General features: G+C 44.3%; 1 protein-coding gene across 1 annotated transcript in view; it reads left to right on the top strand.

Moving 5' to 3' along the window:
- The window catches only part of ide (insulin-degrading enzyme), a 49,292-nt gene extending 36,979 nt beyond the window's left edge, over positions 1–12,313 (top strand). The window contains exons 20-25 of the mRNA XM_029669787.2: positions 4,756–4,923; positions 5,097–5,369; positions 7,490–7,551; positions 10,919–10,991; positions 11,106–11,173; positions 11,299–12,313. Coding sequence (XP_029525647.1) covers positions 4,756–4,923; positions 5,097–5,369; positions 7,490–7,551; positions 10,919–10,991; positions 11,106–11,173; positions 11,299–11,394 — 740 coding nt within the window. The 3' untranslated portion in view covers positions 11,395–12,313. The remainder of the gene's footprint in view (positions 1–4,755; positions 4,924–5,096; positions 5,370–7,489; positions 7,552–10,918; positions 10,992–11,105; positions 11,174–11,298) is intronic.
- Positions 12,314–12,633: the final 320 nt, after the last annotated feature.

Here is a 12,633-nt window from a genome sequence, read left to right as displayed (position 1 = left end):
CGTTATATCGGCTCTTAACCAACGATACTATTTTGTTTGTTTTTTCATGTTGTTAGTAACTTGTTTTGTACATAATGTTGCTGCTACTGTCTCTTATGACTGAAAAGAGCTTCTGGACATCAGAACTGAGATTACTCACCTCAAACTGGACGAGGAGTTTGTCTTCAATGAGTCGGACGCGAGGGATATACTATCTACATCTGACCAGGTCCAGATCCCCGTGATTCGCTGGAAAAGGAAACGTAGGTTTCGCGGAAAGAGATCAGGATGCCTTGCAAGGATCAGGCGACGAGTGGCCAATCTGCCCCTGCCTTCCTTTCTGCTAGCTAACGTTCAATCACTGGAAAATAAATGGGACGAACTGAAAGCACTTATATCCTACCAACGGAACATTAAAAATTGTAGAACGATGACATTAAGAACATACAGCTGGCGGGTTCTACACACTATCGGCAAGACAGAACAGCAGCCTCTGGTAAGACACGGGCCTATGCATTTATGTAAACAACAGCTGGTGCACGATATCTAAGGAAGTATCAAGGTTTAGCTCACCTTAAATCGTTTTTTACCACATTTCTATCAGCATGTTAAATGTGCAACCAAAGGGAAAACATTTCTAGACCACCTTTAATCCACACACAGAGATGTGTACAAAGTTCTCCCTTGCCCTCCATTTGGCAAATCTGATTCCTGCTTATAAGAAAAAATGAATGCAGGAAGCACCAGTGACTCGGTCTATAAGAAAGTGGTCAGTTAAAGCAGATGCTAAGCTACAGGACTGTTTTGCTAGGACAGACTGGAATATGTTCCGGGATTCTTCCGATGGCATTGAGGAGTACACCAGTACATCAGTCACTGGCTTTATCAATAAGTGCATCGAGGACGTCGTCCCCACAGTGACTGTATGTACATACCCCAACCAGAAGCCATGGATTACAGGCAACATACGCACTGAGCTAAAGGGTAGAGCTGCCACTTTAAAGGAGTGGAACTCTAACCCGGAAGCTTATAAGAAATCTCGCTATGCCCCCCGACGAAGCATCAAACAGGCAAAGCGTCAATACAAGACAGAATTGTACTACACCGGCTCTGATGCTCGTCGGATGTGGCAGGGCTTGCAAACTATTACAGACTACAAAGGGAAGCACAGCTGAGAGCTGCCCAGTGACACAAGCCTACCAGACAAGCTATGCTGGCTTCGGGGCAAGTAACACTGAAACATGCATGAGAGCATCAGCTGTTCCGGACGACTGTGTGATCACTCTCTCCACAGCCGATGTGAGGACGTGTAGGACGTGTACTCCGAGCATGCACTGACCAACTGGCAAGTGTCTTTACTGACATTTTCAACCTCTTCCTGTCTGAATCTGTAATACCAACATATTTCAAGCAGAACACCATAGTCCCTGTGCCCAAGAACACTAGGGTGTCCTGCCTAAATGACTACCGACCCATAGCACTCACGTTTGTAGCCATGAAGTGCTTTGAAAGGCTGCTCATGGCTCGCATCAAATCAAAATGTATTTATATAGCCCTTCGTACATCAGCTGATATCTCAAAGTGCTGTACAGAAACCCAGCCTAAAACCCCAAACAGCAAGCAATGCAGGTGTAGAAGCACGTGGCTAGGAAAAACTCCCTAGAAATGCCAAAACCTAGGAAGAAACCTAAGAGAGGAACCAGGCTATGTGCGGTGGCCAGTCCTCTTCTGGCTCTGCCGGGTGGAGATTGTAACAGAACATGGCCAAGATGTTCAAATGTTCATAAATGACCAGCATGGTCAAATAATAATAATCACAGGCAGAACAGTTGAAACTGGAGCAGCAGCACGGCTAGGTGGATTGGGGACAGCAAGGAGTCATCATGTCAGGTAGTCCTGAGGCATGGTCCTAGGGCTCAGGTCCTCCGAAAGAGAGAATTAGAGAGAGCATACTTAAATTCACACAGGACACCGGATAGGACAGGAGAAGTACTCCAGATATAACAAGCTGAACAAACATCAACATCCCAGAAACGCTAGACCTACTCCAATTTGCATACCACCCCAACAGATCCACAGATGATGCAATCTCTATTGCACTCTACACTGCCCTTTCCCACCTGGACAAAAGGAACACCTATGTGAGAACGCTATTCATTGACAACAGCTCAGCGTTTAACACCATTGTTCCCTCAAAGCTCATCACTAAGCTAAGGAACCTGGGATTAAGCACCTCTCTCTACAACTGGATCTTGGACGTCTTGATGGGCCTCCCCCAGGTGGTAAGGGTAGGCGACAACACATCCGCCACGCTAATCCTCAATACGGGGGCCCCCCACAGGGGTAGGTGCTCAGTCCCCTCCTGTACTCCCTGTTCACTCAGGACTGCTCGGCCAGGCACGACTCCAACACCATCATTATGTTGGCCGATGACACAACAATGGTAGGCCTGATCACCGACAACGATGAGACAGCCTATAGGGAGGAGGTCGGAGACCTGACCGTGTGGTTCAAGGACAACAACCTCTCCCTCAATGTGATCAAGACAAAGGAGATGAATGTGGACTACAGGAAAGGAGGACCAAGCATGCCCCCATTCTCATCGAGTGGGGCTGTAGTGGAGCAGGTTGAGAGCTTCCAAGTTCCTTGGCGTCCACATCACCAACAACTAACATGGTCCAAGCACACCAAGACAGTCGTGAGGCGGGCACGACAAAACCTATTCCCGCTCAGGAGACTGAAAATATTTGGCATGGGTCCTCAGATCCTCAAAAGGTTCTACAGCTGCACCGTCGACAGCATCCTGACGGGTTGCATCACTGCCTGGTATGGCAACTGCTTGGCCTCCGACCTCAAGACACTACAGAGGGTAGTGCATATGGCCCAGTACATCACCGGGGCCAAGCTTCCTGCCATCCAGGACCTCTATACCAGGCGGTGTCAGAGGAAGGCCCTAAAAAGACTCCAGCCACCCTAGTCATAGACGGTTCTCTCTGCTACTGCACGTCAAGCGGTACCGGAGCGCCAAGTCTAGGTCCAAGAGGCTTCTAAACAGCTTCTACCCCCAAGCCATAAGACTCCTGAACAGCTAGTCAAATGGCTACCCAAACTTTTGCATTGCCCCCCCGTCCCTTTTGCAATTCACTGTCTAATACACCTGTTGTATTCGGCGCATGTGACAAATCAATTTGATTTGATTTATAGCTTCCCAACAAAAAAGCTTAACATACGCTTTTACAGACACATACTTAAACTGCTTACTTCCATTCATCTTCACTCGCACACTTTTTGCATTCTGAGGAGAACTGTTGACACATCATTCATCATTGAAAAGGATATGCATAAGTAACCTGCTGCATCTTTCCTCATTCAAAGTCTACTTGATCATTTAGGACTCAAATATAGGTGAGTCGATATCCAAATGAACTCAGCACATCCCGGGGGTTTTTTACGCATCCTCCCCCAAAAAATGAAAGTTCCAATGAAAAGCTTTTAACACGCCTATTCACAGCCACTCAGCAAAAAGTGTGATGTTGGCTTAGTCTCTCCTGTCTGGAGACTGGAGAGTGTCACCACTGTCCTCTAGCTGAACTCTATATATAATGGTCCTGTATTATGCTTTTTAAATCTATCCAAACACGTTCTTTAGTAATTGTATATTTACAGTTAAGCTGGGGGTGCATCAACTGGCTAGGTTGTGTAGGGCTTGTTACTTATTCCTAAATTCATTTTTTAAGTCTCAATGTTTGCTGAGTTGCGCCTGCAGCATTATACAGTATTTGGATAAGCTGTATTGCATGGTTAGTACATGTGTGTGTGTTGAAGATTATGATGCTACAGTATGTGAATAAACCCTGGGACATATACACTGTGGCCAGTTTATTAGGTACACCAATCTGTACTGGGTCTGACCCCCCCCCTGCCTCCATAAGTCTGAATTCTTCGGGGCACGGCCACATTGCTCAATTGGCCTGACGTGTGCCAGGAAAACATTCCCTACACCATTACGCCACCAGCCTGTACAGTTGACACCAGGCAGGATGGGCCATAGACTCATGCTGTTTATGCCAAATCCTGACTGCCATCAGCATAACTCGAGGAACTGGGATTTGTTCGCCTAGGCGACACTCAATTAATTGTGTTGGTGATTGCATGCCTGCTGGACCCACTTCCTCTTGTTTTTAGCTGATAGGAGTGGAACCCGGTGTGGTCGTCTGCTGCAATAGCCCATCCGTGACAAGGACGGATTAGTTATGCATTCCGAGGTGCCGTGCTGCACACCACTGTTGTACTGCATCTTAATTAGCCTGTTTGTGGTCGCTGACTGAATGTTTTTTGTTTGACGCACCATTCTTGGTAAACCCTAGACTGTCATGCGTGAAAAGCCCAGGAAGGAGGCCGGTCGTTTCTGAGATACTGGACCCGGCGCGCCTGGCACCGTCAACCATACCACGCTCAAAGTCTCTTAGATCACATGTTTTTTCCCATTCTAACATTCAATCATACAGTAACTGGATGCCTGTCTGCATGCTTTATATAGCAAGCCATGGTCACGTGACTTACTCTCTGCAGGAGAACTATTTTCGTGAACGGGGTGGTGTACCTAATAAACTGTCCACTGAGTATTTGTTAGGCACAAAATGGACTGAAACAGGGATGTACTACCTGGACTTGTCCAATAAGAAACTCTTGTTTTTTCCCCCCCTTGCAAAACATTTTGAAACCTTTTCCATTATGTGCCCTAATGACTATGACCCTGCTGTCTGTGCCTTCCAGGTGGCTGGTATGTGTACCAGCAGAGGAACGAGGTGCACAACAACTGTGGCATAGAGATCTACTACCAGACAGACATGCAGACAACCCACGACAACATGCTGCTGGAGCTCTTCTGCCAGATCATCTCTGAGCCTTGCTTCAACACACTGCGCACCAAGGAACAGTTGGGTAAGACCACGCACACACACTCAAGTGGAGACTGGTATCTTGTAAAGTACTCAAATACAGTTGAACTCAACACCCTGCAGTGAAAAGGGGACAGTAGACTGTGTGCAGTTAAACATAAACACTTTCCAGAATTTACAGTGAATTGTTTGACTTTCACTCTCCTCTCTCCTCAGGGTACATAGTGTTTAGCGGTCCGCGGCGCGCTAACGGGGTCCAGGGCCTGCGCTTCATCATCCAGTCGGAGAAGGCCCCCCACTACCTGGAGAGCCGTGTGGAGGCGTTCCTAAAAGCCATGGAGATGTCTGTGGAGGAAATGAATGACGAGGCCTTCCAGAAACACATCCAGGCCCTGGCCATCCGCCGCCTGGACAAGCCCAAGAAGCTGGCCGCTGAGTGCGCCAAGTACTGGGGGGAGATCATCTCTCAGCAGTACAACTTCGACAGGGGTGAGCATGTTGCAGACACAATGAGCAACACGCACATACACACCCCTTCCTTTACCTGGTCTGGAGGCCTAAGAGCTTTTTCCAGGTGATATCTGTGGGGAGTTTGCGTAGTTAGTGTCGACTAAATGGGTATTCCTCCTGATCCTCATATTATAACTGCTGGGAGGCCTTTTTATATGGATAGGTGTTCTGAATGAAATATGCATTTATTTATATTGACATTTTTATATTGACATTCTGGAGGATCCCCGAGGGAAAGGAAGGTTGTTTTCGCAGCAGAAATTGGCAACGATTAGGCCCCAGAATAAACTCCTGGAGTACACCTCGCCCAAGCAACATCTCCTGCATCTCCTGAGTGCTATTATGGATTGTAATGGGCTGATTTGCTGGTAATCTGCCGTAAACCTCGATCCAGAACTCTTAGTAGGGAGAAGTGATGAAAACCATGTTCTCATTGTTAGAGGGAAGGAGGATGGTAGAAGACAGGGCAGCAACTGTCACCACTAATGTCATGATAGAAAGTGGAGCCTTGCCAATAGTGGGACATTGTACAGTAGGGGTGGCTGGTGACCCTGTAGGGCCTTGGTCACCAACCGGTCGATCACTGTCAACTGGTCAATCTTCAAGGCATTTATAGTCACAACATTTCTGTAGAAAAGCCAACGATAAATGCTTGCGCTCCTTTCATAAAAAATAACAAAATTGTGTTGCGCAGTTGGCGGTAGGTGCACTTGATTCAGAAGCCCTGCGCACCAGTAGGTATTTTTTAACATTTTTACGTCATTCCAAGTCTGAAACTCGTCTTTCGAGAGCTCCGACTTGAAGATCACTGACGTCATGATTTTACCTTATTTGTTTCCGAGTTCCCAGTTGTCTTGAAAGCACAATGACCATCAGATGCAGGGAACATCAGTCCAGTAAAATACAATTATTAGCAAATTATTTCAATTTATGCTCTGCTGCGCCTCACAAGTGCTACACCAACTGATCTAGTTTGTCATCAAAGCTTGAGTTTTTAAATATACACTGAACAAAAATATAAACGCAACAATTTCAAAGATTTTACTGAGTTTATATCAGGAAATGAGTCAACTGAAATTGTCACGCCCTGGTCGAAGTATATTGTGTTTGTCTTTATTTATTTGGTCAGGCCGGGGTGTGACATGGGTTTATTGTGGTGTGTTTTGTCTTGGGGGGTTTTGTTAGGTATTGGGTGTGTGGCTTAGTGGGGGTATCTAGCCAAGTCTATGGCTGTCTGGAGTGGTTCTCAATCAGAGGCAGGTGTTTATCATCGTCTCTGATTGGGAGCCATATTCTTTGAGTGTTTTGTGGGTGATTGTTCCTGTCTTTGTGTTTGCACCAGATAGGGCTGTTTCGGTTTTCACATTTCATTATTTTGTAGTTTCTTCATGTATAGTTTTTTCCTTCATTAAAATATCATGAATCATCATCACGCTGCATTTTGGTCCGACTCGCCTTCTCCACAAGAAAGCCGTTACAGAAATAAATTCATTAGGCCCTAATCAATTGTTTCCTCTTGACTGGGAATACAGATATGCATCTGTTGGTCATACCAGTCAGTATCTGGTGTGACCACCATTTGTATCATGCAGCGTGACATCTCTTTCGCGTAGAGTTTGTTCATTATAAAATGGTTTGAGAAGAACAATATTGCCAGGCATATAGCCAATATGCATTAGGCCTACTGCACAAACCTCATTCCTGCAGAACTATTTTAATTTGGTTAAATTTAAGTAGTTGAAAAGAAATGAGCGGTAGATCTGGCTTTTTGACTACGAAAGTGAAATTACTACGGACCTCATTATCACAATACTTAGGTGACGATACGATATGTATTGCAATTCAATACTGTGATTTTAGTGCGATTTCGACGTTCCAAACATATTGCTCACTATATGTCTGCTGCAGAGTGACGAGAGAGCCATGAGAAAATAAAAGTCCTGAAAACAAATTAGCTGCCCACTTATGAAGATGGAGAACAAGCTATGAAGGAAAAATACTGGAATTTTGATGCAGGTACAGCCAACTAGCGCAAGAAATATTGAGGGATATCTCAAATCATCAACCTTTAGTCCAAAGTGTTTCCTGTTGTTTTCTAGATAACATTGAAGTGGCCTATCTGAAGACGTTGACGAAAGAAAACATCATGCAGTTCTACCGGGTGAGTATAGTAGCTGCTCATCCATCTTCTGCATTCCGGTGTGTTGTTCAATCTGTCCTCCCTGAAAGATGGCACCTTGTTTCATTTAGAACCCTCCACCACTCTTATCCACTTCCTGGTTCCTATTCATAGCTGTGGAGGTTACACTGACACGGTATGCTGTGCTCACAGAATATCCACAACAGTGGAGGCTCCTTAGAGGAGGAAGGGGAGGACCATCCTCAGTGAATTTCATACAAAAAAAAACATTTGAAAAGTTATCCTTTTTAGATCAAACTATACTAAATATATTCACTCCACCAAATAATTGATTAAGACACACTGTTTTGCAATGAAGGTCTACAGTAGCCTCAAAAGCACTCTGTAGGACAGCATCATGCCATGGTGTAGCCAGAGGACAGCTAGCTTCCGTCGTCCTCTGGGTACATTGACTTCATTACAAAACCTAAGAGGCACATGGTTCTCACCCCTTCTATAGACTTACACAGTAATTACGACAACTTCTGGAGGATGTCCTCTGACCTAGCAGAGCTCTTGCAGCATGAACTGACATGTTGTCCACCCAATTGAAGAATCAGATACTGAATCTAGTACTGAAAGCATAAGCCACAGCTAGCTAGCACTGCAGTGCGTTAGTTGACTCGGAGAGAGACAATAGTAGAAATGTTTTGAACTAATTTCTTCCAAAATGAACGAGAAGCATGAGCTATATTTCTCTTTCACTTAACTAGCAAATGCAGTTAGCATACTAAAACACCCTGCTCAAACAGAGAGATACTATGTTAGCTAGCTGGCTATGACTATCCAACACAACACTGGAACTCTTCCAAGTCAAGGTAAGCTTTTGGTTTTACTTATTTATTGCCACTGGGGCCCGTCGGTGTAAGTTCTAAACTTCTTACTTGACTGTACATTGTATCAGGGTGGCAGGTAGCCTAGTGGTTAGAGCGTTGGGCCAGTAACTGAAAGATTGCTGGATGGAATCGCCGAGCTGACAAGGTAAAAATCTGTCGTTCTGACCCTGAGCAAGGCAGTTAACCCACTGTTCCCCGGGCGCCGAAGACGTGGGTGTCAATTAAGGCAGCCCTCCGCACCTCTGATTCAGAGGGGTTGGGTTAAATGCGGAAGACACATTTCAGTTGAAGGCATTTAGTTGTACAACTGACTAGGTATTCCCCTTTTCCCTAACGTTGCTGCATGATCGTAACGGGTTTACTAATGCGTTAGTTATATTAGCTATGTTGACTATGACATTACTTTAGCTAATATGGTGACAACAATGTAATTTCTTTTTTTAACTAGGCAAGTCAGTTAACTTTTTATGGCTGCAGAGGCAGTATTGAGTAGCTTGGATGAAAAGGTGCCCATAGTAAACGGCCAGCTCCTCAGTCTCAGTTGCTAATATATGCATATTATTATTAGTATTGGATAGAAAACAATCTAAAGTTTCAAACTGTCAAAATATTGTCTGAGTATAACAGAACTGATATTGCAGGAGAAACCCTGAGGAAAATCAAACCAGGAAGTGGCTTCTATTTTGAAAACTCCATGTTCCATAGCCTCCCTTTGCTGGATATGAACCAGATTCCTTTTCCTATCGCTTCCTCAAGGTGTCAACAGTCTTCAGACAGTTTCAGGCGGTCACATGAGTTTTGCTCGCACAACAGAGTTTGGATAGGTATTGCTTTTCTCTCTCCTACTGTGAAAGACATTTGCGGTTGATGTATTATTGATTGTATATTTTAAAAACAACCTGAGGATAGATTATAAAAACGTTTGACATGTTTCTGTGGACATTATGGAAACTATTTGGAATTTTCGTCTGCGTTGTCTTGACCGCTCTTTCCTGTGGAATTTCTTAACATAACGCGGCAAACAAACTGAGGTATTTTGGATATAAAAATAATATTTTTGGAACAAAAGGAACATTTGTTGTGTAACGGAGTCTCGTGAGTGAAAACATCCGAAGATCATCAAAGGTAAACGATTAATTTGATTGCTTTTCTGATTTTCGTGACCAAGCTACCTGATGCTAAGTGTACTTAATGTTTTGTCGTGCGATCAATAAATTTACACAAACGCCTGGATTTCGCTGTAAAGCATCATTTCAAAATCTGACACGACAGGTGGATTAACAAAAGGCTAAGCTGTGTTTTCCTATATTGCACTTGTGATTTCATGAATATAAATATTTATAGTAATATTTATTGAATGTAGCGCTATGCTATTCAGCGGTTGTTGATGACACTTGTCCTGTTAGTGGGATTGCAGCCATAACAAGTAAAGGACAAATTCTTATTTACACTTACGGCCTACCCCAACCAAACCCGGACGACGCTGTGCCAATTATACGCCGCCCCACGGGACTCCCAATCACGGCCAGATGTGATACAGCCTGGAATCGAACCAGGGTCTGTAGACTGCTGCGCTCCTCGGGGAGCCCAAAGCTGTGGGTAGCGGTTATGATGTGGTTTGGCTTGGAAAGTTTTTTTTCCGTCTGGTCACATACAGCTGTTTCATTAAAGTCCACAAGTAAAAGGAACAGGTGAGAGGAGAGCGCATAGATATGAGAAGGAATGCAACCTTGGCTGCTATGAAAGTGAACTGTGTTTACGTGTGATCAGGGGTGTATTCATTCTGCAGATTCTGTGGGGAAAAGTTTCTTAAATGGAAGCAAATGGAACGAAACGGGGATAAACATGCATGAATTTGTCCAATAGAAACTCTCATTTGCAACTGTTGAACTAATGATTACATCCTAGATCAGCTAGATGCAGGCAAGAGTGTGCAATGGTATTGAATGTGTCACTGTTACCTCTTTTTTTTTTTTTTTTCTCTCGACCTCTTGAAATGTTGTAGCAACCTGATGGGTATAGGGAAATTGAGTATCATGTAGTAGCCTAAACCTATCACTTTTACATTGAACTAGGTGAATGAAATATGAATGACAGTCATCCAATATGCTGTAATAGAAATAAGGCCATGCTCATGAAAAAAAATCGTCCTCCCTAATCTTAAACTGCACTGACTGCCACTGATCCACAACCATAACAAGGGGGTGCGTCACTGTCAGGATGATGTTTCAAGAGGATAAGGGGACCAAGGATAGCGAAGCAATGAAAGACTTCCCATATTTCTACCTCAGCAGAAGCAACACAGGCCCCATGCAGAATATTTTCATTGTGTAATAAATTTCACCATATCCTCCCCCTCCACAGATTTATGACTGTTGAATCCACTTTGTTCCGATGTAGGAGCCTGGAAACTTTCTTCACCCCATTATAATACATTTTTCGCAGACAGTGACTTATATTAAATTCTGTCTCTTCTCTGTGTCTCTATCTAACTCTTGTCTCTCTCTCTGTAGGATCTGTTGGCTGTGGATGCACCCAAGAGGCACAAGGTGTCTGTGCATGTCCTGTCTAGGGAGATGGACTCCTGTGAGTACTGTACAAGTGATGGAGAGTTTTTTTGGGGAATAGAAGTTCAGTTTGTGCATGTGTTGCTTTGACTGTTTTTAACAGTTGTTTAAATGTCTCTGTCCTTTTGTTTAGGCCCAGTCGTGGGCGAGTTCCCTGCCCAGAATGACGTCAACCTGGTCCCTGCCCCCTCCTTGCCACAGGTAATGTAGTCATCCTTTTATAATACAGGAGACGTGTGTGTCTGTGAGAGAATTGGAAGAATTATGTAACTTTTTGGGTGATGTGTTAACGTCTGTAATACACTGACCTGTCCATCTGTGTACAGCCTACTTTGGTCCAGGACATGACCGAGTTCAAGAGGAGCCTTCCCCTATTTCCCCTGGCCAAGCCCCACATCAACTTCATGGCTGCCAAACTGTGAGGACCGGGCAGCCCTGCCCCCAGAGCAGCATGGGAGCACTGTGGTGGGGGGGTGCCCTGCTCTGTCTCCCCCCCTGTCCCCCCGAGGCAACAGGAGTCAGGAACACACTCATCTGACTAAGCCTGCATGTGTGTATGTTTGTGTATCTGTGTGTGGTAGGCTGGAGGCTACTAGAGGCACTTGGAAATGTGTTTGATTCCCACAACTTGGCTGTGGATCTCATCATAGCTCCGTGTAAGAGTAGAGGTCACACAATTTTAGTCTCATGGAAAACCCCACCAACACACATTCCCAATAATGTATAGAATGTTGAAGCAGGGCTCCTATTATAGAGGAATAGTAATAACTTAAACAACCACAAGGCCGGGAACCCTGTAAACCAGTACAAGTACCCCTTGACACTTTATAATGGAAGTGTTTTTAGTTGATTTAGCCACAAGGACATGCTGCTGTGGTGAGAGAACTGTTGGTTAATGATGATTATGTGAAGCTTTTGAGGTGTAGGAGGATAGCTCTGCAAAGGGTGTACATAATATCATTTTAGACACGCCGGACACGTACTTTCTTATGTACTCGTGCGACGCATCAAGGCAAGGCACAGTGACAACTCCCTGAATTGATATCACAAAGACTGTTTAAATAAGATGAATGTGCAACACACTATTTTGGACACCATTTCAGTTGATCAGCCTTATGGAAAGATTCTGTTTTAATCCATGATGTACAGGTTTTGAGATCTGACTCTATTTATTTTTTAAACTGGTAAAATGTCAGGGCCCATTTGGTGGAGAGGTGTCCCATGAAGCTTTTCTTTTGAACTAGTGCTCTATAGGGTTGTATTATCCAAGCATCATCTCAGGGTCCCTCTAATCGTTTGCTTTTATTTGAGATTGAAGAACAATAAACATATTTAAATGTCTGTCATTTATGTTAATTACTTGTTTGGAGTTATACATTTTTCTTTTTATAGCTTTTATGCTTGTTAATATTTTAAAGGTGTGCCCCCCATCCCCCATCCCAACTTTCTCCATTTGAGACGAAGGTTGTACCTTTTTAAAAGGGGGTGGGGGATGGTCTACTACCAATCTGGACCAATAGATGCACAACTGTGGCTGGAGCAGTCAGCTGGATACACATATCACAGCAGTGTCTGGACTTTGACAGTCCGCCAACTGCACTTTGCCTCTGTTGGTCAGACTTGGGGTCATTGCAATCTTAAAGATGCTATCCTTCAGAAAA

The sequence above is a fragment of the Oncorhynchus nerka genome, linkage group LG10, assembly GCF_034236695.1.
Source record: "Oncorhynchus nerka isolate Pitt River linkage group LG10, Oner_Uvic_2.0, whole genome shotgun sequence".
Taxonomy (NCBI): Eukaryota; Metazoa; Chordata; class Actinopteri; order Salmoniformes; family Salmonidae; genus Oncorhynchus; species Oncorhynchus nerka.
Note: the sequence above shows the minus strand (reverse complement) of the source record. Positions and strands in the feature narration are given on the sequence as shown.